We start from the raw sequence: 26,811 nt of genomic DNA, 5'->3' as shown, positions 1-26,811 counted from the left end.
GGACTTCTCGGTGGGGTGTGAGACTAAAGTAATAGAGTCTAGCACTGTCTCTTTACCTCAGATTGTCTTTGTCTATTTAGGTTTGAACCATAAACTCCTTCACAGACGTGCTTTGTCTGTTTGTTCCATTGCATTGATACCAGCCAGGTACCCAAACATCACGATTAACAGAGCCCCACTCCACATTTCATCATGCTTCTTTGTTGCTTGTCTCTTTCTCTCTCTCTCACCACACCATCATCCCCACCCCCTTCACCTGGTTCCACTTATCATCTACCAGATGATGCCAAGAAGCTGCAGAGAGTAGTGGACTCTGCCCAATACATCACGGGCACATCCCTCCCACCATCGGTAGTACCTACAAGAGGCGCCGCCTCAAGAAGGCAACATCCATCATCAAAGATCCATCTTCTTGCAGCTCCCATCGGGCAGGAGGGTACAGAAGCCTGAAGTCCCACACCACCAGGTTCAAGGACAGCTACTTCCCTTCAACCATTCGGTTCTTGACCAGCTGGCACAACCCTAAACACTAGTGTTAGCAACACTAGGACCGCTTTGCACTAAAATGGACTGGTTTTTTTTTGTTCTAATTATGTGTTCTTGTAAAAATTGTGTACTATTTATGATCAATTTATGTTTTTCTAATGAATGCTACTTATCTGATGCTATGTGCCTGTGATGCTGCTGCAAGTAAGCTTTTCATTGCACCCGTGCACACACGGACTTGTGCAGATGTTAATAAGCTGGACTTTGACATCAGCTTCGAGCCTCTCTCTCAAAACTCTGCCCTCCCCCTCACCCACCTGGCTCCACCTGCCCATCGTACCTCACCCTCACCTGCTTCCACCTATCACCTGCCAGCCTCCGTTTCACCCCTCCCTCTCACCTCCATATTATGGCTATCTTCCCTCTCCACTCTCAGTCCTGACGCAGAGTCTCGGTCTGAAGCGGCAACTATCCCTCCGCCTCCACAGATGCTGCTCGACACGCACTTTGTTTTCTTCCTCTGGACCCAATCACTGCCCTTTAATCCAATTTTCTGCTCCATTTTCTACTCTAACTTGTTATTTAATGCCTTTAACCTCTAACCAATTCATGATCACTGCTATAGTTCCGTCTCCTAAGCTTTTTCTAAACAGTTTAATATATTTACTTAGTCTCATTCACTTTTAAGTTCTATGACTGGCCTGTTTAAAAGTAATTTGCGTCAATGTAATTGAATCCTCTGCATGAGCAGACTTCGGCTCAGTGGCTTGGTTGGTAGAGCCGCTGTCTCACAGCTCCAGTGACCCGGGTGCAATCCTGATCCCTGGGTGCTGTCTGTGTGGAGTTTGCACGCTCTCACAGTGGGCTTCCTCCAGGGGCTCCGGTTTTCTCCCACACTTCCAACACGTGCGGGTTGGTGGGGTAATTGGCCGCTGGAAATTGTGTGTGTGGGTGAGTGGCGAAAGAATTGAGACAGAGAGAGACACGTAGACCTCAGATGCTGGAATCTGGAACAAAAAAATAATGTGCTGGAGAAACTCAGTGGGTCAGGCAGCATCCGTGGGGGCAGAAGAATCAAAGTGAGTTGATGGACATGTGAAAGGTTTTTATTGGTACTGCAGGGAGATAAGGGGGGATTGGGACCAATGGGGTTGCTGTGTTAGGAGCTGGCATGGACTTGATTGTCTGAGTGGCATCCTTCTGTGTTGTATTAACAATGATAGAACAGGATTGAAGGGCTGAATATCAAACAGACAAGAATTGAAACACTTCTAAATAATTCCTTTGGATCTGTCTTCATCGAGGAAGACCCCAATGGTAATAATTAATAAATGGGGTACAGAACGAATGCACTTTAAACAACTCTATGACTCGAAGATATTTGATAAGGTACCAAATAACAGGTTACTGCACAAGAGTCAAGTCAAGTCAAGTGATACTTTATTGTCATTGACCCAGGTGCTATAAAAACACATGGAGGAACGAAATGTCATTTCCCCCAGACTCACACAACAGGGGACATACATAGAACAGAGGACATACAATAAACGCAGACAAAAAAATTTTGCAAGTAGTGCAAAAAGCGATATTGGTGGGTTGTATCTTGGCATGTTGAGTTCCTCCAGCGTTGTAGTGTTTTTCATGTATCTTGGCATGTTTGGGGGATTGGCTAACTACTTGAAAGAGAGAAATCAGGGTAGGACACTCATAGTGAATGGCAGGGCCCTGGGGAGTGTTGTAGAACAGAGGGACCTAGGAGTATCAGTACACGGTTCCCTGAAAGTGGTGTCACAGGTAGACGGGGCGGTGAAGAAGGCATTTGGCACGCTATGTTGCAGTGTTATGTTACAGTTGTGCAAGACTTTGGTGAGGCTGCTATAGGTTTTGGTCACCCTGCTATAGGAACGATGCCACTAAGCTGGAAGGAGCGCAGAGGAGATTTATGAGGATGTTGCCGGGACTCGAGGGGCTGAGTTGTGGAGAGACGTTGAGCAGGTTGGGACTTTTTTCATTGGAGCGTAGGAGAATGAGGGGTGATCTTATAGAGGTGTATAAAATTGAGGGGCATAGATAGGGTCAATGCTTTTTTCTAGGGTTGGGGAATCAAGAACCAGAGGACCAAACTTATGGGGGGAAGATTTAATAGGAATCAAAGGGGCAACCTTTCCACCCAGAGAGTGGTCAGTATATGGAACGAGCGGCCGAAGGAAGTGGTTGAGGCAGGTACATTAACAACATTTAAGAGGTACTTGGACAGGTGCATGGATAGGAAAGGTTTAGACGGATATGGGCCAAATGAGACTAGATTAGATGGGAATCTTGGTTGGCATGGACCAGTTGGGCTGAAGGGTCCATTGACAGAGAATCAGGATAAATCTTTGGATTGTCAATCTGTAACCAGAAGGATATATTTGCATTGGAGAGAATGCAGAGAAGGTTTGTCGATTGATACAGAAATGAAAGGGCTGTGATATGAAGGTTGAGCAAGTTAGGCCATTGGAGTTCAGACAAATGAGAGCGAGTGTGAAGTGGGATGACATTTTTGAAGGGAAATGTACTATGGAGATGTGGTCATTGTTCAGGGATCTCTTGCAGGATGTTAGAGATAAATTTGTCCCGGTGAGGCAGAGAAGGAATGGCAGGGTGAAGGAACCATGGGTGACAAGAGAGGTGGAACAACTAGTTAGGAAGAAGGCGGCAGCATACATAAGGTGTAGGCAGCAAGGATCAGGCAGGGCTCATGAGGAATATAAGGTAGCAAGGAAGGAACTTAAGAAGGGGCTGAAGAGAGCGAGAAGCGGACATGAAAAGGCTTTGGTGAGTAGGGTTAAGGAGAATCCCAAGGCTTTTTTCACTTATGTGAAGAGCAGAAGGATGACGAGAGTAAAGGTAGGTCCGATTAGAGACAAAGGTGGGAAGATGTGCCTGGAAGCTGTGGAAGTGGGTGAGGTTCTCAATGAATACTTCTCTACAGTATTCACCAAGGAGAGGGGTCTTGATGATACTGAGGACAGTGTTGGTAAGGGTAATGTTCTAGAGCATGTAGATATCAAGAGAGAGGATGTGTTGGGGCTGTTAGAAAATATTAGGACAGGTAAGTCCCTGGGGCCTGAGGGAATATTCCCCAGGCTGCTTCGTGAGGTGAGGGAGGAGATTGCTGAACCGTTGGCTAGGATCTTTGAGTCCTCGTTGTCCATGGGGATGGTACCAGAGGATTGGAGGGTAGCGAATGTGGTCCCCTTATTCAAAAAAGGTAGTAGGGATAGTCCAGGGAATTACAGACCAGTGAGCCTTATGTCTGTGGTGGGTAAGCTGTTAGAAAAGATTCTAAGAGATAGGATCTATGAACATTTAGAGAAACATGGACTACTTAGGGACAGAGAGCATGGCTTTGTGAAGGGAAGATTTGCCTCATAAGCCTGATAGGGTTCTTTGAGGTGACCAGGAAGATTGATGAGGGTAGTGCAGTGGATGTGGTCTACATGGATCTTAGTAAGGCGTTTGACAAGGTTGCACATGGTAGGCTTCTTCAGAAGGTCAGAAGCCAAGGGATGCAGGGGAGCTTGGCCGTGTGGATTCAGAATTGGCTTGCCTGTAGAAAGCAGAGGGTTGTGGTGGAGGGAGTGCATTCGGATTGGAGGGCTGTGACTAGCGGTGTCCCACAGGGTTCAATCTGGAGAAGTGTGAGGTGGTACACTTTGGAAGGACAAACTCCAAGGCGGAGTACAAGGTTAATGGCAGGATTCTGGGGAGTGTGGAGGAGCAGAGGGATCTGGGGGTTCATATCCACAGATCCCTGAAAGTAGCCTCACAGCTGGATAGGGTAGTTAAGAAAGCTTATGGGATGTTAGCTTTCATAAGTTGTGGGATCGAGTTTAAGAGCCGTGAAGTAATGATGCAGCTCTACAAAACTCTGGTTAGACCACACTTGGAGTACTGTGTCCAGTTCTGGTCACCTCATTATAGGAAGGATGTGGAGATGTTGGAAAGGGTGCAGAGGAGATTTACCAGGATGCTGCCTGGTTTGGAGAGTATGGATTATGAGGAGAGACTAAGGGAGCTCGGGCTTTACTCATTAGAGAGAAGGAGGATGAGGGGAGACATGATAGAGGTGTACAAAATATAAAAGGAATAGATAGAGTGGACAGCCAGCGCCTCTTTCCCAGCACCAATGCTCAATACAAGAGGGCATGTCTTTAAAATAATGGGTGGGAAGTTCAAGGGAGCTATCAGGGGGAGGTTTTTTACCCAGAGAGTGGTTGGGGCATGGAATGTGCTGCCTGGGGTGGTGGTGGAGGCAGGTACATTGGTCAAATTCAGGAGATTACTAGATAAGCATATGGAAGAATTTAAAGTAGGGGAAAATGTGGGAGGAAGGAGTTAGATAGTCTTAGGCGAGGTTTAAAGGTCGGCACAAAGGGCCTGTATTGTGCTGTACTGTCCTATGGTTCTATGGTGCTTACTGAACCATGTAAGTTTTTGAGGGAGCTTGACACAATGGGTATCGAGGAGATGTTTCCTCTGGTGGGTGTATTGAGAATTGGAGATGTAATTTGAGAATAAGAGGTTGCTCATTTCAAACAGAGGAGGAATTACTTTTATCAGAGGGGCACGACTTTTGGGAACTTTGCTCTTCCAGAGAGCTGCGCAGGTGGAGTCATAGAACGTAGAACATGGAACAGTACAGCACAGGAACAGGCCCTTCAGCCCACAATGTCTGTGCCGAACACAATGCCGAATTAAACTAATCCCTTCTGCCTGCATACCCCTCCATTCCCTGCATACTCACGTACCTATCTAAAAGCCCCTGAAACGCCACTATTGTATCTGCTCCCACTAACAGGCCTGGCTGCCTGTTCCAGGCACCCACCACTCTCTGTGTAAAAAGCAAAATGCCTTGCACATCCCCTTTAAACTTTCCCCCTCTCACCTTAAAGCTATGCCCTCCAGTATTTGATATTTCTCCCCTGGGGAAAAAGAGCCATTACATGTATTTAAGGCAGAGACCGCCAAATGTTTGAACTTCAAGGGAGTCAAGGAGCAGAAGAGAAGTACTAATTCGGTACTAATACCGGTAGTAAGAATTCTGAAATGTCGGCCAGAGAGCGCAAGGAACAATTGCTGGGATCAAATGTGTGTGTGTGTGCACGCGGGGAAAGGGTGCCCTGGGTGCTAAGTGACCAAGGGATTGTCTCTGCAGACATGAGCCTGCAGTGCCTGAGGCAATGGTCATGTGATGGGTCAACCTGGACAAAGGATTGACCCAGGTCGGGGGTGGAGGGTATAAAAGAGTGAGCACACCGGTGGTGAGGTCTCTTGGATTTGGGCTCAGCACAGGTTAGGCCGTGACTGACACTGAGATGGTAATCCTGCTCAGTCCGAGAGGAACGGCGGGTTCGGACATTTGGTGTATGTGCTTGGCTGAGGAGCCAATGGTGCGAAGCTACCATCCACGGGATTATGACTGAATGCCTCTAAATCAGAATCCCGCCTAAACGGAATGATACCCGAGCGGCTCGCCGGTTGGCCTGGCCGTGAATTGCCTTTGCTACTGGCCTGGAGTGCAGACGGACGGGCGCTGCCTCTAAACCTGTTTAGCACACTGCATGTTCGTGGGGAACCCGGTGCCAAAATATTCACCGACGACCTAATTCAGGCTCAGGGTTTCGTAAGTAGCAGAGCAGCTGCCTCGCTGCGATCTACTGAAAGTCATCCCTCGAGCCAAATAGTTTGGGCAGGCACGGTAGTGTAGCAGTTAGCGTAACGCTATTACAGCGCCAGCGACCCCGGTTCAATTCCGGCCGCTGTCTGTAAGGAGTTTGTACATTCTCCCCGTGTCTGCGTGGGTTTCCTCCGGGAGCTCCGGTTTCCTCCCACATTCCAAAGACGTATGGGTTAGGAAGTTGTGGGCACGTTATGTTGGCGCTGGAAGCGTGGCGACACTTGCAGGCTGCCCCCAGAACACTCTACTTAAAAGATGCATTTCACTGTGTGTTTCGATGTACGTGTGACTAATAAAGATACCTTATCTTATGTGGACTGATTGAAACGGGACATTGCAGTTAAACGGGCTCAGGCGCGCTTCTGAGGTAAGTACCACTTGTCGTAACTTAGCAATAGAGTGTGTTGTGTGCAGCATGGCGTGCCAAGGCTTATTTCTATCAGATCTGCGAACAAGCCTGTTTAACTCTGGCACAACAAGGCCAAGAATGGGTGGGCCATGACCTTATTGGATAGTGGAACAGGCTCTATTAGCCAACTAGTCTACCTACTTCTTAAGTCCTCTTATATTCTTCTCCGATGCAACTTGTTTGTTTCACATGATGCACCTCTGAACATTTTTTTTTATCATTAAACTAGAATTCCTCCCTTCTGACTCTGAAACAAGTGTACACAGCCGGATATGCAACATCCCTGATTGCCCTGGTTACTGCTGTTATAATCTTTACAGCCTTCAGGTAAGAGGTTTGACTCACTACAGTTTTGGGTGGTTGCTTGTCCAATGCATTGCATGTGTGACTAGTTCTGTGTCTCTCCACCCAGGAAATTTCACTGCACTCGGAATTACATCCATATTAACCTCTTTATCTCCTTCATCCTTCGAGCTACGTCAGTCTTCATCAAGGACATGGTCTTGTTTTCCATGAAGGACACGAATTCCTGTTCATCCACGGTACGATGTCCCTCAGTACCTTTCAGGTGATGTGAACGCTGTATTGACTAGTCGATGTATTGAGCCAAGGCTCTCTCAGTTGGAAGCAAAAGTGTAAGGACATTAGAGTTCACCCCAGGGAACCAGTCAATGTCTATTCATCAGCCAAGGTTTGAAGTAGATAATCTGGTCAGTGCTCCTAGTGGGATCATTCTGTGTGTTTGACTCATGTTTTGCAATAGTAACTCAGAAACTGTGTGGAGACGATGGGCCAAGTGGCCCTACAGTGTCATAGATACAGCACAGAAGCAGGCCATTTGGCCCACTGAGTCTGCACCAACCATCAAGCATCCAACTACATTAATTCCATCTTCATTCTCCCCGCTTTCCCATCAACTCCCCCTGGATTCCACCACTCACCTGCGCACTAGGGGGCAACATACAGCAGCCAATTAACCTACCGACCCGCACGGCTTTGGGACGAGGGAAGAAGGCAGAACATTTAGGGAGAAACCACATGACCACAGGGGGAAACGTGCAAACTCCACGCTGACCGTACCTGAGGTCAGGATTGAACCCCGGTTTCTGCAACTATGAAGCACTGACTTTACTGGCCGTGCCACTGTAAACTTTGCTGTGGCCATTTGATGATTCTCTGAATTTCAGTGGCTGTAAATGAAAAATATATTAAAAAAAACTACAGATATTGGAAAGCTGAAATAAGCAAAACAGAAAATGCTGGAAACACTCACCCTCTCCTCTTTATACTGGTCATCTCCCCCGTTCCACTCTCAGTCCTGATGCAGGGTTTAGACCCGAAACATTATAAGTTCCTTTCCTCCCACAGATGCTGCTCGACCTGCTGAGTTCCTCCCACAGATTGTTGCTTCTGATTCCAGCAGCTGCAGTCTCGTGTCTCCTGGAAACACTCAGCAGGTCAGGCAGCATCTGTGGAAAGAGACTTGTTGGGCTTAAATTCCACCTGCCAATGTTCTGCCCTACTTTGGCTCCAGAAGCGTGGCGATCCTTGCAGGCTGCCCCTAGAACACTTTAAGCAAAAGATGCATTTCACTGGGTGTTTCGATGCTCATGTGACTAATAAAGAAATCTTATCTTATCAATAACCTATTGAAGTCTGGACATCCTTCCTGGCTATCCACAGCACCAGCTTTCATGACATCCACAAAGTTACTGATCATGCTTTCTCCATAGGTTAGAGAGAAAGAAGTGGGGGACAAGTGTGAGCCGATATAGACTCAATAGGCACAAAATCAAGGTTGAGTTTATTGTCATCTGCACAAGTCCATGTGTGCACAGGTGCAATGAAAAACTTACTTGCAGCAGCATCACAGGCACAGAGCGTCATACAAGCAGCATTCACAAGAAAAACATAAATTAAACATAAGTTATACACAATTTTTACTAGAAAACACAATTAGAACAATAAAAAACAAAGTTGATTGTAGTGCAAAGTGGTCATAGTGTTGCTATACTGAGGTAGTGATTAAGGTTGTGCAGGTTGGTTCAAGAACCGGATGTTTGAAGGGAAGTAGCTGTTCTTGAACCTGGTGGTGTGGGACTTCAGGCTTCTGCACCTCCTGCCCGATGGTAGCAGCGAGCAGATGGCACGGCCCGGATGGCGGGGATCTTTGATGATGGACGTTGCCTTCTTGAGGTGGCGCCTCCTGTAGATACTACTGATGGTGGGGTGGGATGTGGCCTCCTTCTGTGTTGGAAGGAAGATGTGAGAATACCGAACAAGTATGTGGACCATGCGGTGCACGACCCATCTCTGACCCAGTGAAACTCGCTGCACATGTTTTTTTTGGTTTTCCAGGTGACGTGTAAAGGTGCCGTTGCATTTTTTCACTTCTGTATCCTGGCTAACATCTTGTGGCTTCTGGTGGAAGGGCTGTACCTGCAGACACTGCTCAGCCTCACGTTTGTGGCACACGCAAAGTACTTCTGGTGCTACTGCCTGACCGGTTGGGGTTGGTATCTTCAGTCTTCCTTCCTGCATCACGGGTCACCTGGGATTCACGGGGATGATTGTGGTTAGCTCACCTCACCCTGGGGCGTTTGTTTTCCTTGTGAAAGTTGGGGAGAGTTGGTCAGCTGGGTGGGGGGGTGATTCCTTCATTAATTTTGTACAGATTTTCACAGGTTCTTAATCATCTTCTCCTTAGTTAAGGCAGCGCACATTGGCATTGAAGGTGAGAGGGGAGAGATTTAATAGGAACCTGAGGGGCATCTTTTGCACCCAGTATATGGAATGAGCTGCCAGAGGAAGTGGTTGAGGCGGGTACATTAACAATGCTTAAAAGGTACTTGGACAGGTACACGGATAGGAAAGGTTTAGAGGGATGTGGGCCAAATGCAGGCAAATGGGACTAGCTCAGGTGGGAGTCTTGGTCAGTATAGACCAATTGGGCCAAAGGGCCTGCTTCTGTGATGTCTGACTCTAATGTCATAAGCTAGGGGTAGGATTGTGGGAGGATGACAAGAAAATAGTTTTGACATGCTGTGTGGAAGAATGTCACACTTTGGAAGCTGAATTAATAGCAACATGGCAAAAGGAATTTGCTTCAGAAGGATTTAGATACATTCCTTGGAAACTTGGTAATTGATTTATTATTGTCACATGTACCAAGATAGAGTGAAAAACTTTGCTTTGCATGCCATCCAGACAGATCATTTCAAAACATAAGTACATCAAGATAACCAAGGGAACATAAGTACATTGAGGAAGTACAAGGCAATAACAGAATGCAGAATGTAGTGTTGCAGTCACAGAGAAAGTGCAGTGCAGGTAGACAATAAGGTGCAAGGCAATTTCGAGGTAGACTGAAAGATCAAGAGTTCATCTTTATGATTCAAGAGGTCTGTTCAATATCTTATAACAGCAGGATAGAAGCTGTCCTTGAGCCTGGTGGTACGTGCTTTCAAGGTTTTGTATCTTCTGCCCAATGGAAGGGCGGAGAAGAGAGAATGTCTGGGTGGGTGGGGTCATTGATTATGTTGGCTGCTTTACCGAGGCAACGAGAAGTGTAGACAGAGTCCGTGGAGGGGAGGCTGGTTTTTGTGTTGGGCTGGGCTGTGTCTGCAACTGCTGGGTTAAGGGTGACAAGCGGGGCAGCAGACTCATTGAATGGCTCATGGGAAGAACTGGAACAGTCACGATGGGCTGAGTGGCCTTTCTCCTCGGCTGTACCTGATGGTTGCAGGAAAGTAGCTGTTCCTGAACCTGCCGGTGTGGGACTTCAGGCTTCTGTACCTCCTGCCCGATGGTAGCTGTGAGAAGATGGCATGGCCCGGATGGTGGGGATCCAAGGAGATTTACCGAGGAGTTCAAATGATCATACACTAATTACATTGAAAAAATCCTTCCCACTTTTGGTGTTTGCTCAAAGAAGCAACGCAAAGATCTACGGCAGGGGATGAGCATCTGGCTCACTGAGCTTTCTGCACACACAGGGTGGTCACCGCTCTCCAGCCTCCTGAGTACAACAACAATCCAAAGCAACACCCGAGGCCAATGTAAGGAGAAAGATACTCCGGCTGTTTCTTGTCACACAGAGGGAGGTGTGTGGCTCGCTCCTGGGTCTTTGCATCACAGCCCCCGTAGACAGTATTTATTCACATGCTGCTTCATGTAATATATTGTGCACCCTACAACTGAGAACTAGGAAAGGGCCATCTGTTCATGACGGTGATCTATAAGAGCACCAGCCCATTTACTGTTCATCCAGAGAAGGAGAGGCAAAATAAAACTGAGAAAATGGCGAAGGATCAGGTTGTCCTTTGGTTTCCAGAAAGTTGCAGTGATCTGTACTCCTGCAATCTCAGCTACCCAGTCCAGAACTGGGAAAGGCTTTCCTCTATTGGGACCTCCCCCTCAGTCCCCAAGGACAATGCTCGCCGTGTCTTGGGCGTTTATTTCAGAGGGTGCAGGAGAGCCCCATGATAGCTGAATGTTCTGCTTAGGCCTTTTATCAGCACAGGGCTCCAGTTGGAACAACCTCATTCAAAGACGGGCCAGACTGAATCCAACTCATCATTTCAAAAATTTCTATCCGAGTTCCAAAGTAATAAATCTCAACTCTTGGGTTTGAACTGTGCAGGCTTTTGGGGCTGGCAAAGTTTGCTGTGAATTATTTAAAAACTTTGTATCAGTGGCATTAATTGATTCATAGAGTCACAGAGTCATACAGCATGGAAACAGGCCCTTAGGTCCAACTCATCCATGCCGACCAAATGTTTATCTGTGCTAATCCCATTTGACTGCACTTGCCAACGTCCCCCTAAGCTGTTCCTATCCATGAATCCATCCAAGTGTTTTTTAAATGTTATAACTGTACCTGCCTCTTCCGCCTCATCCGGCAGCTCATTCCACATACTCACACCGTCTGGGTGAAAAACTTGCCCCTCAGGTCCCCATTAAATCTTTCCCCTCTCACCTTAAACCAACGTCTCAAGTATTAGACTCCCCTACCCTTGGAGAAAGACTGTTTGAATGTTGGAAAATAACATGCGTTGCATGTAGTAGTGCCTGCCACATTCACACAATCCCTTTCTGTGACAAGATTCCCTCTTGTCCCTGCCCCCACACTGCTGCCTCTCGAGATGTGTCTGCCTTTTCATTTTCAGCACTACTTCTGTGTGAAGTAATTGCATTTAAAACCACAACATGATTTTCCCTTCTGGGAAATGACAGGGCCCTAGAAGTACCTCTGGAGCGACGTCATAGTGTCTAGGAGTCATACAGCTCGGAAGCAGGCCCTTTGGCCCATCTCATCCATGCCAACCAAGATGCCCATCTAAGCTAGTCTCATTTGCCTGCATTTGACCCATATCTTTCTAAACCTTTCCTACGCATGTACCTGTCCAAATGCCTTTTAAATGTTGATAATGTACCTTCCTCAACCACTTCCTCTGGCAGCTCGTTCCATATACAGACCACCCTCTGGGTGAAAAAGTTGCCCCTCAGGTTCCTATTAAATCTCCCCTCACCTTAAACCTGTGCCCTCTAGTTCTTGATTCCCCAAACCTGGGAAAAAGAATGCGCATTCACCCTATCTATGCCCCTCATGATTTTATACACCTCTGTAAGATCACCTCACACTCCAATGAAAAAGTCCCAACCGGCTCAACCTCTCTCCATTACTCGAGTCCTGGCAACATCCTCGTGAATCCTGTCTGCACTCTTTCCAGCTTAATGGCATCTTTCCTACAGCAGGGTGATCAAAACTGAACACAGTATTCCAAATGTGGCCTCACCTATGTCTTGTACAACTGCAATGTAACATCCAAACTTCTATACTCATTGCTCTCACTGATGAAGGCCAGCGTGGCAAACACCTTCACCACCCCTGTCTACATGTGACACCACTTTCAGGGAACCATGTGCTTGTACTCTTAAGTCCCTACGTTCCACAACATTCTCCAAGTCATACTGTTGACTGTGTAAGTCCTACCACATTTGCCTGTGTTTGGCTCATATCCCTCTAAACATTTCCTATCAATAAGTCCTGGTACTGGACCCAGGGCAAGGCAATTAGATTTGACTCGGATATCCCTAGAATGGCTGAGAAGATCATCCCATCCCCAACTTCTCCCGCTTCCATTCTCCTCTGCACTTTCTGATTGTCAAATACCTACCATCACAAGCAAAGGAGTGAGGGAGCAAGCTAAGACCAAGTTGGGGGCATGGAACCAGGACCACAGCCTACAGGTGCAAGGGTCCTTGCCCAGCAGCTGTGTAACGGAGGATTCTATGATCTACAGGCTGTTCCCAGGGACACACACAGAGATGGACATCAACTGCTGCTGGAAGGTCATCAACTCGGTGAAAGACGCCCTTTGGTCTGCCCGAAATTTGTTGGTCTTCCAGCACTGTGAGATGTCCGTAGGGGAAAGCTGCTGACTGGCACATTCCAGGCTGCAGGAGTACGTGCTGAGGGACGCACTGAAGCTGGGTGCAGCCAACACAAGGGCTCGGTGGGGAAGGACTACAGATTAGGGTTCTTCTGCCACTGGAGAGGGAGGAGCGGGGTCAGGCGAGGAAGCCCCTTAAATATTGTAAATACGGGATTGGGGTAGTACCCCAGGGAGCCACACATGTGGCATTGGTGCTGTGTTTTTATATAAGAAGGTAACACTAATGATTGATCCATACACGAATGTAAAGGTTTGCACTGTTTTACTGTTGTATATAGTTTGCTTTTTATGATGAATAAAGTTTATTTATTTTGGAATTAAAAAAATTCACCAACAATGCCCAATTCTAACTGGTTTCAGACAACTATCAGCAGCAAATGAGAGAGCTGTGAGATGGTGCAATAAATTTTTCACGTAAAGTGGATGTTGCCTGGATGTGCTCGAATGACCGTTTCCTGACCAGTTTTGCTTCTCTCTGCCTCAACAGGTACACCGATCGTTGTATTGACAGCCTGGATCTTTCTAAGGCTGTTCATTGATAATGAAGGGTACGTGAAAATCATTCCTGAAATCTGCTTCTCAGCTGCTTTTTGTATCTTGCTTCACATTCCACGCCTTCAGGAATGGTTTTAGAAGTAGCTTTTAGAAACATTGGATAACATTTTTTGGGAGCTAGATTCACCCAATACCTGCCCATCAACCCACACCAGGGTTATAGGCCAGTGACCCTAACATCAATAGTGCATAAGTTACTGGAGGGGATTCTGAGAGTCAGGATCTATCTGCATTTGGAAAGGCAACCACTGATTATGGAGAGCCAGCATGGCTGTGTGCGTGGGAAATCATGTCTAGATGATTTAATAGAGTTTTTTGAAGAGGTGACCAAGGGGATCAATGAGGGCATGGTGGTAGATGTTATCTACATAGACTTTAGCAAAGCTTTTGAAAAGGTCCCGAAGGCTGATCTGGTAGGTGAGAACACACGGGAACCAGGGTGATCTAGCCAGTTGGAAACAAAATGGGCTTGGTGGAATGAGTCAGAGGGTGGTAGTGAAGGGTTGTTTTAGTGATTGGAGGCCTGTGACCAGTGGTGTGCCACAGGGATCGGTGCTGGGTCCACTGTTGTTTGTCATCTATATAAATGGTTTGGATGAGAATGTAGCCGGCAGGATTAGTAGGTTTGCAGGTGACACCAAAATTGGTGGTGAAGAAGGTTGTTTAAAGTTACAACAGGAATCTCGATCAACTGGGAAAGTGGGCAAAGGAAAGCTAGACGGAATTCCACTCAGGCAAGTGCAAAGTGATTCCTAAACCAGGGAAGAACACACACAGTGAATGACAGGGCCCTGGGGAGTGTGGTGGAACAAAGAGAGCTAGTGGTACAAGTACATAGTCCCCTGAAAGTGGTGACACAGGTAGGCAAAGAAGGCGCTTGGCATCTTTCCTTCATTGATTGGATGGATCATTGAATACAAGAGTTGGGACATCACGTTACAGCTGTGTAAATCATTGGTGAGACTGTACCTGGAATATTGTGCGCAGTTCTGGTCTCCATAATATAGGAAGGATGTAATTAAGTTAGAGAGGGTGCGGAAAAGATTGACAAGGATGTTGCCAGGACTGGAGGGCTTGAGTTACAAGGAGAGACTGGACTGTCTGGGGCTGTTTTCCCTGGAGTGTAGGGGGCTGAGGGATGACTTTAGCACTTGATAAAATAGGCCGAAGTCAGCATGGTTTCCTTAAGGGTAAATCTTGCCTGACAAATCTGTTGGAATTCTTTGAGGAATTAACAGGCAGGATAGACAAAGGAGAGTCAGTGGATGTTTACTTGGATTTTCGGAAGGCCTTTGACAAGGTGCCGCACATGAGGCTGCCAAACGAGATAGGAGTCCATGGTATTACAGGAAAGGTGCTAGCATGGATAGAAGATCGGCTGACTGGCAAAAGGCAAAGAGTGGGAAGAAGGGGGCCTTTTCTGGTTGGCTGCCGGTGACCAGTGGTGTTCCGCAGGGGTCGGTGCTGGATCTGCTACTTTTCACGTTATACTGTATGTTAATGATCTGGATGATGGAGTTGATGGCTTTGTAGCCAGGATTACGGATGAGGGGCAGGTGGTGCTGAGGAATCAGGGAGTCTGCAGAAGGACTTAGACAGGTTGGGAGAATGGGCAAAGAAGTGGCAGATGGAATATAGCGTAGGGAAGTGTGTGGTCATGCACTTTGGTAGAAGGAATAAAGGCATCGACTATTTTCTAAATGGGGAGAGAATTCAGAAATTGGAGCTGCAAAGGGACCTGGGAGTCCCAATGCAGGATCCCCTAAAGGTTGAGTCGGTAGTAAGGAAGATAAATGCAATGTTAGCATTCATTTTGAGAGGACTAGAATATAAACGCAAGGATGTAATGCTGAGGCTTTATAAGGTGTTGGTCAAATTACATTTGGAGCATTGTGAGCAGTTTTGGACCCCATATCTGTAGAAGGAAGTGCTTGTGTTGGAGAGGGTCGAGAGGAGATTTACAAGAATGCTCCCAGGGATGAAAGGGTTAATGTACGAGGAGCTTTTGATGGCTCTGGGCCTGTACTCGCTGGAGTTTAGGAGAATGAGAGGGATCTCATTAAAACATACCAAATATTGAAAGGCCAGGATAGAGTGGACGTGGAGAAGATGTTTCCAGTAGTGGGAGAGTCTAGGGCCAGAGGGCACAGCCTCAGAATAGAAAGATGTCCCTTTAGAACAGAGATAAGGAGGAATTTCCTCAGCCAGAGGGTGGTGAATCTGTGGAATTCGTTGCCACAGACGGCTGTGGGGGCCAAGTCATTGGGTGTATTTAAAGCGGAGGTTGATAGGTTCTTGATTAGTAAGGGTGTCAAATGTTATGGGGAGAAGGCAGGAGAATGGGATTGAGAGGGAAAAATAAATCAGTCCTGATCGAATGGCGGAGCAGACTCAATGGGCTGAATGGCCTAATTCTGCTCCTATGTCTTATGGTCTTATTAAGGTTTATAAAATCATGAGGGGCATATATAGGAAGGATGGTCAGAGACATTTTCCCAGTCTATGGGAATATAAAACCAGAGGGCATATATTTAAGGTGAGGGGAAAAATTTTAATGGGACTTAATTGAACTGGTACCTGGGACAAGGGACTTTGGTACGATTTGCAAGTAGATCTGGGATAGTTCTTCCAGCAGAGAAATTAAAATGAGATTTAATCAATAAAAAAGTCTCAATCTCTTTCTCTAAGATACTGGAAAATAGTTACTGATTCAAGATAACGATTGGGCTACTTTATCAAGCAAAGAGAAAGTTTTCAATGATGTTCATCATAGAACATAGAACATAGAACACTACAGCACAGTACAGGCCCTTCGGCCCACGATATTGTGCTGACATTTTATCCTGCTCTAAGATCTATCTAACCCTTCCCTCCCACATAGCCCTCCATTTCTCTATCATTCATGTGCCTATCTAAGAGTCTCTTAAATGTCCTTAATGTATCTGCCTCCACCACCTCTGCTGGCAATGTGTTCCATGCACCCACCACTCTGTGTGTGAAAAACATACCTTTGACACCCCCCCATACCTTCCTCCAATCACCTTAAAATTATGCCCCTTGTGTGAACCATTTTTGCCCAGGAAAAAAATCTCTGACTGTCCACTCGATCTATGCCTCTTATCATCTTGTACACCTCTATCAAGTCACCGCTCATCTTCCTTCTCTCCAAAGAGAAAAGCCCTAGCTCGCTCAACCTATTCTAATAAGACATACTGTCCAATCCAGGCAACATCCTGTTAAATCTCCTCTGCACCCTCTCTAAAGCTTCCACATCCTTCCTATAAGGAGATGACCAGAACTGAACAGAATACTCCATGTGTGATCTAACCGGAGTTCTATAGAGCTGCAGCATTACCTCGTGGCTCTTGAACTCAATAACCTCAGTAACCTCCCTGTTCTTGTCTTCAATGCACTGACTAATCAAGGCCAGCATCCCAAATCCGTTCTACCTGTCCTGTCACCTTCAAGGGTATTTGGACTTGTACACCAGGGTCCCTCACTCCTCAATACTCCCTAGGTTCCTACCATTAGATGATAGAACAGTACAGCACAGGAACAGGCCCTTCAGCCCACATTGTCTGTGCCGAACACAATGCCAAATTAAAGTAGATCTCCTCTGCCTGCACATATCTATTCATGGTGTATGACCTAGCCTCAAGGGTACTCCCAAAATGCATCCCTGTACATTAATCTGGATTAAAATCCATCTCCCATTTCTCAGCCAACCAAAATAGCTTGGAGCTCCTGACTAATTACTTTGTTCCAGGTTACTTTCTCACGAACTCTTCCTGTGGAGTGTTGAGAAATTCCAGAGCTCCAGTTGTGGGCAAGAGGTGCAACTAAGTGGCCATGAAGGATTTCACCATAGGCCCAAGAGGTCAGGATTGCCCCAGACGCTCAGGAATTAAATCCTGGTTCGAATAACACCGTGACAGGCAACTCAGGCAATAAATTAGGGAGGCACGAAAGAAAACTCTTGGAATAGTGTGCATATTTGTCATAACTTAGGGAAAGAAAGGGTCGTTGAGGAGCTGTCAAAAATCGTTTGATTAGGCAATGAAGAGTCTGAGTGCTTTCTGATTGGGCACGGCAAGTTGTGGATGGACAGGCAGTTGACCAATGGCAGGAGTGCAGGGGTGGGGCAGTTGAGGCAGAAGATCACCTGGGTTGTCTTCTGCATTCGGAATTAGCCACCCAGTCAGCACACGTACGCTATAATGAAGAAAACTAAAGATATTTTTATGAGCAATGCAAGGTATGAACCCATATCAGTGACAGACTGTTGGAAGAATTAAATGATTGCTCATCTTTATAATTGTTTTGGTTTCTTTCTAGATGTTGGGAAGATAACAGGAACCTATATATCTGGTGGGTCATAAAAGGCGCCATATTGTTGGCAATTTTTGTAAGTAAAAATATTTCTTTTTTAGATTAAATGAGTAAAACTGTAAATCCAGGCTCACACTAAATGTTAAATTGAGTTAAATTGGTTTATCGTTGTCACACATACCAAGGTACAGTAAAAAAACTGTTTTGCATATTATTCATACAGACCATTTAATCACGTCAGTGCATCGAGGTAGTACAAGGGAAAACAATAACAGAATGCAGAATGAAGTGTTACAGTTACAGAGAAAGTGCCGTGCAGGCAGACAATAAGGTGCAAGACCATAATGAGGTAGATTATGAGGTCAAGAGCATCTTATTGTATTAGGAAGCCGTTCACTAGTCTTATAACAGCGGGATAAAAGTGGTACGTGCTTTCAGGCTTTTGTATCTTCTGACCAATGGGAGGTGGGAGAAGAGAGAATGACCTGGGTGGGTAGGTTCTTTGATTATGCTGGCTGCTTTACTGAGGCAGCGAGAGGTAAAGACAAGAGTCCATGGAGGGGAGGCTCGTTTCCACGATGTGCTGAGCTGTGTCCACAACTCCCTGCAGTTTCTTGCGGTCTCGGGTACAGCAGTTGCCATACCAAGCTGTGATGCATCTGGATAGGATGCTTTCTATGGTGCATCCATAAAATTTGGTGAGGGTCGACAGGGACATGCCGAATTTCTTTAGCCTCTTGAGGAAGTAGAGGCACTGGTGCACTTTTTTGGCTGTGGGGTCTACGTGCTTGGACCAGGGCAGAATATTGGTGACGTTCACTCCTAGGAACTTGAAATTCTCAACACTCTCAGCCTCGGCACTGTTGACGCAGTACTAAAGGAGTGAGGAACCGTTGAAGAAGCCATCTTTCAGATGAGAGGTCCACAGTTTCACACAGCAAAGTCACATGAATACAAGGGCTCTCTGGGTTATGAATAATCTGATTTACAGAGGTCTGACTACACAAATACTCCCATACGTTTTTCAAGCATTTTTCATGATAGTAATAAGATGTTTCATGGTATTTATTAATGTCTGGATACAGTATATATTCCATTAGTTTAATTATGGTAATTGATAATTAGTTTATTGTTGTCACATGTACCAAGGTACAGTGAAAAGCTTTGTTTTGCATGTCATCCATACAGATTATTCCATACATAAGTACAAAGGGAAAAGCAATAACAGAATCTAGAATATAGTGCTACAGTTACAGAGGAAGTGCAGAGCAGGCAGACAGATAAAGTGCAAGGGCTACAGAGAGATCAAAATGGGTTGTGTAAGGGTGATTATGTAATGAACTGAAAGAACATAGAACATAGAATGGTACAGCACAGGAGCAGGCCCTTCGGTCCACGATATTGTGCCAAACTAATTAAACTTAGGCACAATTAGATCAAGAAGGAATTATATAGCATCCAAACTATCTTAGGTTCCAACATTCTTTTTCCTTGTTCTGTTCTGGTGGTCAGATTCCAGGTAGCACCAAGAAAGAGAGACTAGGAGTGAGAAGGGAGATTGGAGAACATTTTCACCTCTTTGACTATCAGTTTTTGGAACAGGAATTCCTTCCCTACATCTCTCCACCTCTCTACTTCTCTTTCCTCCTTTACAATGGTCCTAAAATCCACCTCGTTGTCCAGTCACCTGCCCTATTCTCTCCATATCTGGCTTAGTGTCAAATTTTGTTTGCGAAAGCTATCTAGTAGCACCTGGGATGTTTTGTTATAATAAAGACACTGAATAAGGTGATAGTAGATGTCTACAAAAAATTAGTTAATAGGACAATATCAATAATCAGACAGCATAGATCTATGAAAAGAGGAGCATGTTAAGAAATTATAATGAATTATTTGGTGGAGTTAAAGAAATGAAAGGCTCAGAAACACATTGACTTCCAGAATGACATGAACTAGTTAAAAAGAGTACATAGAAAATACAACGTAGAACACTACAGCACAGTACAGGCCCTTTGGCCCACAATGTTGTGCTGACATTTTATCCTGCTCTAAGATCTATCTAACCCTTCCCTCCCACATAGCCCCCCATTTCTCCATCATTCATGTGTCTATCTAAGAGTCACTTAAATGTCCTTAATGTATCTGCCCCCACAACCTCTGTCAGCAGTGCGTTCCACGCATCCACCACTCTCTGTGTAAAAAACTTACCCCTGACATCCCCCTTATGCCTTCCTCCAATCACCTTAAAATTATGTCCCCTCGTGTTAGCCATTGTCGCTTGGGAAAAAGTCTCTGACTGTCCACTCGATCTATGCCTCTTATCATCCTGTACACCTCTATCAAATCACCTCTCATCCTCCTTCTCTCCAAAGAGAAAAGCCCTAGCTCGCTCAACCTATCCTCATAAGACACGCTCTCCAATCCAGGCAACATCCTGGTATATCTCCTCTGCACCCTCTCTAAAGCTTCCACATCCTTCTGAAAATGAGGTGACCAGAACTGAACACAATACTCCAAATGTGGTCTAACCAGAGTTCTATAGAGCTGCAGCATTACCTCACGGCTCTTGAATTCAATACCCTGACTAATGAAGGCCAACACTCCATACGCCTTCTTAACAACACTATCAACCTCCGCAGCAACCTTGTGGGATCTATGGACGTGGACCCCAAGATCCCTCTGTTCCTCCACTCTGCTAAGAGTCCTGCCATTAACCTTGTATTCTGCCTTCAAATTTAATCTCCCGAAGTGTATCTCTTCACACTTGCCCGGGTTGAACTCCATCTGCCACTTCTCAGCTCAGGCCTGCATTCTATCTATATCCTGTTGTAATCTACAGCAACCTTCTACAGTATCCACAACACCACCAACCTTAGTATCATCAGCAAACCTTCTAACCCACCCTTCCACATCCTCATCCAAGTCATTTATAAAAATCACAAAGAGCAGGGGTCCCAGAACAGATCCCTGCGGAACACCACTGGTCACCGACCTCCAGGCAGAATACGCTTCATCTACCACCACCCTCTTCTATGGGCGAGGCAATTCTGAATCCACACAGCCAAGTTTCCTTGGATCCCATGCCTCCTGACTTTCTGAATAAGCCTTCCATGAGGAATCTTTTTGTTAAAGCCTTATTTTTTTACCAGTTAGGTTTAGATAGTTTTGACCTTTCAGCAATAGAAAATCACATTACAGTCTACAAGTTTTTGATAATGAAGAGTTCAAATTAACAGGGCAATCTATTCTTGTGCTTAATGCAAAGGTTAACTTCCTGATATTTCTGAATATCATCCGTATTCTGGTTCAGAAGCTGGGATCATCAGATGTAGGAGGGAACTCACATGGCCATTTCTCGTAAGTAAATACTTACAAAAGGATGGACAGATTGACACTCAATGATAAATGTATGTCTTTCTCCTGTTAAAGTGTGCAAACTGTTTCTGATAGAAATGTGACAGGTAATTTAAGAAGTATCTCTCCCGAAGGTAAACGACAGCCTAAAGGTAAACGAGCAATCTCTCCCGAAGGTAATCATCTTGTACACCTCTATCAAGTCACCTCTCATCCTCCTTCTCTCCAAAGAGAAAAGCCCTAGCTCACTCAACCTATCCTCATAAGACGTGCTCTCCAATCCAGGCAGCGTCCTTGTAAACCTCCTCTGCACCCTCTCTAAAGCTTCCACATCCTTCCTATAATGAGGCGACCAGAACTGAACACAATACTCCAAGTGTGGTCTGACCAGAGTTCTACAGAGCTGCAACATCACCTCACGCCTCTTGAACTCAATATCCCAACTAATGAACATTCTCCTGAAGGTAAACAAGCAACAAACAATCTGCGGGAGGAACCCAGGACAGGAATTGTCCCGAGGTGGGGACAGGAATTGTTGACGTAAAGGTACACCTGAATACTGGTACAATGTTGAGCTGCAAAGGATCAACCTGTCAGCTCAGCAGAATTGGAGTGAATCTTGCACTGGACTCCAACCAACAGGGCAGAACAGTGGCGCAGCTGGTGGAGCCTCTGCCTCACAGCCCCAGAGACCCAGGGTTCGATCCCGACCTCCACCACTGTCTGTGTGGAGTTTGCACGTTCCCCCTGTGACCACATGGGCTTCTCCCCCCCGGGGTGCTCTGGTTTTCTCCCACATCCCAAAGACATGCCGGTTGGTAGATTAATTGGCCACTGTAAATGGATCCTAGTGTGTTGGTGAGTAGTAGAATCTGGGAGAGTTGGTGGGATTGTGGGGAGAATAAAATAACTGGGATTAGCGTAGGATTAGTGTAAATGGGTGTTTGATGGTCAGCACAGACTCGGTGGGCTGAAAGGCCTGTTTCTGTGCTGTATCTCTCCCTGACTATGAATCATTCTGCACCTGCAGTTAGATCTACAGTTAGATCACCCACAGGTTCCCCCCCCACCCCGCCAATTATAGCACTGAACCTTTGCCCAACAGCATGGCACTCAGTCAGAACATGAGCATTTGAATTAATTGGTAAATTGGTATATTATTGTCACATGTACTGAGGTACAGTGAAAAGCTTTGTTTTGCATGCCATCCATACAGATCATTTCATCACATCAGTGCATTGAGGTAGTACAAGGGAAAACAGTAACAGAATGCAGAATAAAGTGTTACAGTTACAGAGAAAGAGCAGTGCAGGCAGACAATAAGGTGCAAGGTCATAAAAAGGTAGATTGTGAGGTAAAGAGTCCCTTATCGTACTAGGGGACCGTTCAATAGTCTTATAACAGCGGGATAGAAGCTGTCCTTGAGCCTGGTGGTACGTGCTCTCTTGCTTTTATATCTTCTACCCAGTTCATCCCCAGCATGTTCGGTGACAAGCCGAACCTCCTTAACCTTCTAAGAAAGCAAAAATGCTGGGGTGCGTTCCTTGTGATTGTGTCTATGCACTGGGCCCAGGACAGGTTATCCGATATATTAACACCCAGGAACTTAAAGCCTGAGTTATGTGTACAGGTGCAGAGAGTTGAGTGAGATTTGTTCTGCTACCTGGTCCACCCCGGTCTAAAGGCAGAGCTTTAATTCTCAGCTTCATTTTTTACCTTTATAAATAATGCTGTTTTCTTTTCCAGGAGATTGACAAAATCAACTCTGCTTCTTATCCCGCTCTTGGGTGTCCATTATATTGTGTGTGTCTTCCTTCCCGACCACGTGGCAGAGGACCTGAGACTCTACATCGAGCTTGGCTTGGGATCCTTTCAGGTACGGTGAAGTCAGTTTATCAAGTCAAGTTTATTGTCATGTGCACAAGTACAGTGAGGTACAGGTGCAATGAAAATCTTGCTTGCAGCAGCATCACAGGCACGTAGATTTAGACAATGCATAGAACATAAATTGTACAAAACAGTAAAAAAAACTGTGGGAAACAAGTGAACGGTAGGGCCCTGAGGAGTGTTGTAGAACAGAGGGACCTATATGGTTCCCTGAAAGTAGTGTTGCAGGTAGACAGGGTGGTGAAGGAGGTTTTGACACGCTGGCCTTCATCAGTCAGGGCACTGAGTATAGAAGCTGGGGCATTATACTGCTGTTGTAAAGGCATTGGTGAGGCTGCATGTGGAATATTATGTTCCATTTTGGTCACCCTGCTATAGGAAAGATGTCATTAAGCTGGAAAGAGTGCAAAGGAGATTTACGAGGATGTTGCCGGGACTCGAGGGGCTGAGTTATGGAAAGAGGTTGAGCAGGTTGGGACTTTTTACATTGGAGCGTAGGAAAATGAGGGGTAACTTTATGGAGGTGTATAAAATCATGAAGAACATAGATATGGTGAATGCGCACAATCTTTTTCTCAGAGTTGGGGAATCAAGAACTGGAGGGCATAGGTTTAAGGTGAGAGGGGAGAGATTTAATAGGAACCTGAGGGGCAACTTTTTCACCCAGAGGGTGGTCAGTATATGGAACGAGCTGCCAGAGGAAGTGGTTGAGGCAGGTACATTAACAACATTTAAACTATACTTGGACAGGTACATGGGTAGGAAAGTTTTAGAGAGATATGGGCCAAATGCAGGTAAGTGGGACTAGCTTAGATGGGAATATTGGTCAGCATGGATGAGTTGGGCCGAAGGGCCTTTTCCGTGCTGTATGCCTCCTTGACTTTATGACTCGAAGACCATAGTCCATGGCAGTGCAAGAGGTGGTCCGTAGTGTTCTGTTGCTGAGGGAGGGTTAGGGTTGTGCAGGTCGGTTCAAGAACCGAATGGTTGAAGGGAAGTAGCTGTTCCTGAACCTGGTGGTGCGGGACTTCAGGCTTCTGTACCTCCTGCCCGATGGTAGCTGTGAGAAGATGACACGGCCTGGATGGTGGGGATCCTTGATGATGGATGTTGCCACCTTCTTGAGCCAGTGCCTCCTGTAGATATTTGAAATCACAGTTAGCTACAGCGGGTAAACAGGACTACTGCTCAGAGCTGGTAGTTTGTTCAGGTAGTTACACAGTGGCACTGCTGGTCGAACTGCTGCCTCACGGCACCGGTTTCAAGTCTGTCTGCGTGGAGTTTGCACGTTCTCACTGTGACCGCGTGGGTTTCCCCCGGGTGCTCCAGTTTCCTCTCACATCTCAACGACATGTGGAGCGGTAGGTTAACTGGCAGCTGTAAATTGCCCCCAGTGTGCAGGTGAGTGGTGAGGTGAGAATCTGGGGGGATTTGATGGGAATGTGAGGAGAATGCAACGGGATTAATGTAGGATCAGGGTAAATGGGTGATTGATGGTCAGCACAGACTCGGTGGGCCGAAGGGCCTGTTTCAGTGCTAAATCTCTCCATGGCACTGAAATGCTTTGAAGCATACTGAGGCCGTCACAGACAGTGTACACACCTTCCTTCCATCGCTCCGAGGCAGCAGCCCCACGCTGTGCTTCTTATGTGAGCCCAGTGTCGCCACAGTGGCAGCAAGGTGGAGGGTGGGATCAAGTGGTGAGGCTCTAACTGTGGACACTGCTCCTGTGTTTGTCCCGCAGGGGTTTGTGGTGGCGTTACTGTACTGCTTCCTGACCACAGAGGTAAGGGCTGCTCGTGTGCTGGGGAGGGGTGATGGTGGGGGAGGGGGAGGGGGTGATGGTGGGGTGGGGGAGGTGTCATGGTGGGGGAGGGTGGGGGTGATGGTGGGGTGGGGGAGGTGTCATGGTGGGGGAGAGTAGGGGGTGATGGTGGGGTAGGGGTGATGGTGGGGGAGGGTGGGGGAGGGTGGGGGTGATGGTGGGGTGGGGGAGGTGTCATGGTGGGGGAGAGTAGGGGGTGATGGTGGGGTAGGGGTGATGGTGGGGGAGGGTGGGGGAGGGGGGGGTGATGGTGGGGGTGGGGAGGGGTGATGGTGGGGGAGGGTGGGGGAGGGGGAGGGGTGATGGTGGGGTGGAGGAGGGGGGAGAGGTGATGGTGGGGGAGGGGGAGAGGTGATGGTGGGGGAGGGGGAGGGGTGATGGTGGGGGAGGGTGGAAGGAGAGGGGGAAGGGTGATGGTGGGGGTGGGGGTGGGGGAGGGGTGATGGTGGGGTGGGGAGGGGTGATGGTGGGGGAGGGTGGGGGAGGGGGAGAGGTGATGGTGGGGGTGGGGGAGGGGTGATGGTGGAGGGTGTGGAGGGAGATGGGATGAGTGGTGGAGGGTGTGGAGGGAGATGGGGAGGGGTGAGTGGCGGAGGGTGGGCAGGGAGATGGGGAGGGGTGAGTGGCGGAGGGTGGGGAGGGAGATGGGGAGGGGTGAGTGGTTGAGGGTGGGGAGGGAGATGGGGGAGGGGTGAGTAGCGGAGGGTGGGTAGGGAGATGGGATGAGTGGTGGAGGGTGGGCAGGGAGATGGGGAGGGGTGAGTGGTGGAGGGTGGGGAGGGAGATGGGGGTGAGATGGCTGAGGGGCAATAGTGGCAGGGGTATGGAGGAGGCAGAAGGTGGAGTGATCATTGTGTCAGCAGGACCAGCCATGGGAGGAGTGAGTGGCTTCCGGCCTTTCTGAGGCTCAACACTCCCTTCACCTTGGACCCATCCACCAAAGTCCCAGCTCCTTCACTTGCGGGCCCACAGGTTGGCCACAGAGAGGGATCACAACCGAGCACAGCCTGCCTCTTGCCAGGGCTGTAGGGCTCCAGATTTGTAGCGTAACCCCTTTACGTCCGCCGGCCCTTCATTAGAAAGGTGGGCTGTGGCCCACGCACTGGTCCATTTCTCCCTGACTCCCACAGGAAGCTGTCATGGTGCCCTGTGCCATTCTGACCCCTCTGGCAGGTTTGGGAGTGAAGGGAGAGGGGACCCTGAGAGAGGGTAATCTCAAATTGTTTTCTTAAACCTGATAGAAGCTTATAAAATGGTATGCGGCATAGATAGGGTAGTCGGAATCTTTTTCCCAGAGTAGAAATGTCAAACACCAGAGGACATGCATTTAACGTGAGACGGGGAAAGTTTAAAGGAGATCTGCGGGGCAAGTTTTTTTACACAGAGTATTATGTGCAATTCTGGTCACCCAGTTACAGGAATGATGTGGAGACTTTGGAAAGGGTGCAGGAGGATGTTGCCTGGATTAGAGGGTACGAGCTAAAAGGAGAGGTTGGACAAACTTGGGCTGTAGTGTAGCGGTTAGCGTAACGCTATTACAGCGCCAGCGACCCAGGTTCAATTCCGGCCACCGTCTGCCAGGAGTTTGTACGTTCTCCCCGTTTCTGAGTGGGTTTCCTCCAGGTGCTCTGGTTTCCTCCCACATTCCAAAGGCGTCCGGGTTAGGAAGTTGTGGGCGTGCTATGTTGGTGGTGGAAGCGTGGCGACACTTGCGAGAAGCCCCCAGAACACTCTACGCAAAAGATGCATTTCACTGTGTGTTTCGATGTACATGTGACTAATAAAT

At 47.1% G+C, this 26,811-nt stretch overlaps 1 protein-coding gene across 1 annotated transcript in view; it reads left to right on the top strand.

Annotated features, from left to right (window-relative positions):
- The window catches only part of LOC127570497 (pituitary adenylate cyclase-activating polypeptide type I receptor-like), a 54,173-nt gene that overhangs the window by 24,435 nt on the left and 2,927 nt on the right, over positions 1-26,811 (top strand). The window contains exons 3-10 of the mRNA XM_052016130.1: positions 6,847-6,944; positions 7,030-7,159; positions 8,976-9,129; positions 13,563-13,623; positions 17,966-18,035; positions 21,225-21,316; positions 23,060-23,189; positions 24,945-24,986. Of these exons, the coding sequence (XP_051872090.1) occupies positions 6,847-6,944; positions 7,030-7,159; positions 8,976-9,129; positions 13,563-13,623; positions 17,966-18,035; positions 21,225-21,316; positions 23,060-23,189; positions 24,945-24,986 (777 nt within the window). The remainder of the gene's footprint in view (positions 1-6,846; positions 6,945-7,029; positions 7,160-8,975; positions 9,130-13,562; positions 13,624-17,965; positions 18,036-21,224; positions 21,317-23,059; positions 23,190-24,944; positions 24,987-26,811) is intronic.

This window comes from Pristis pectinata, chromosome 5, assembly GCF_009764475.1.
Source record: "Pristis pectinata isolate sPriPec2 chromosome 5, sPriPec2.1.pri, whole genome shotgun sequence".
NCBI classification, from domain to species: domain Eukaryota; kingdom Metazoa; phylum Chordata; class Chondrichthyes; order Rhinopristiformes; family Pristidae; genus Pristis; species Pristis pectinata.
This window is presented reverse-complemented; position numbering and strand designations above follow the sequence as displayed.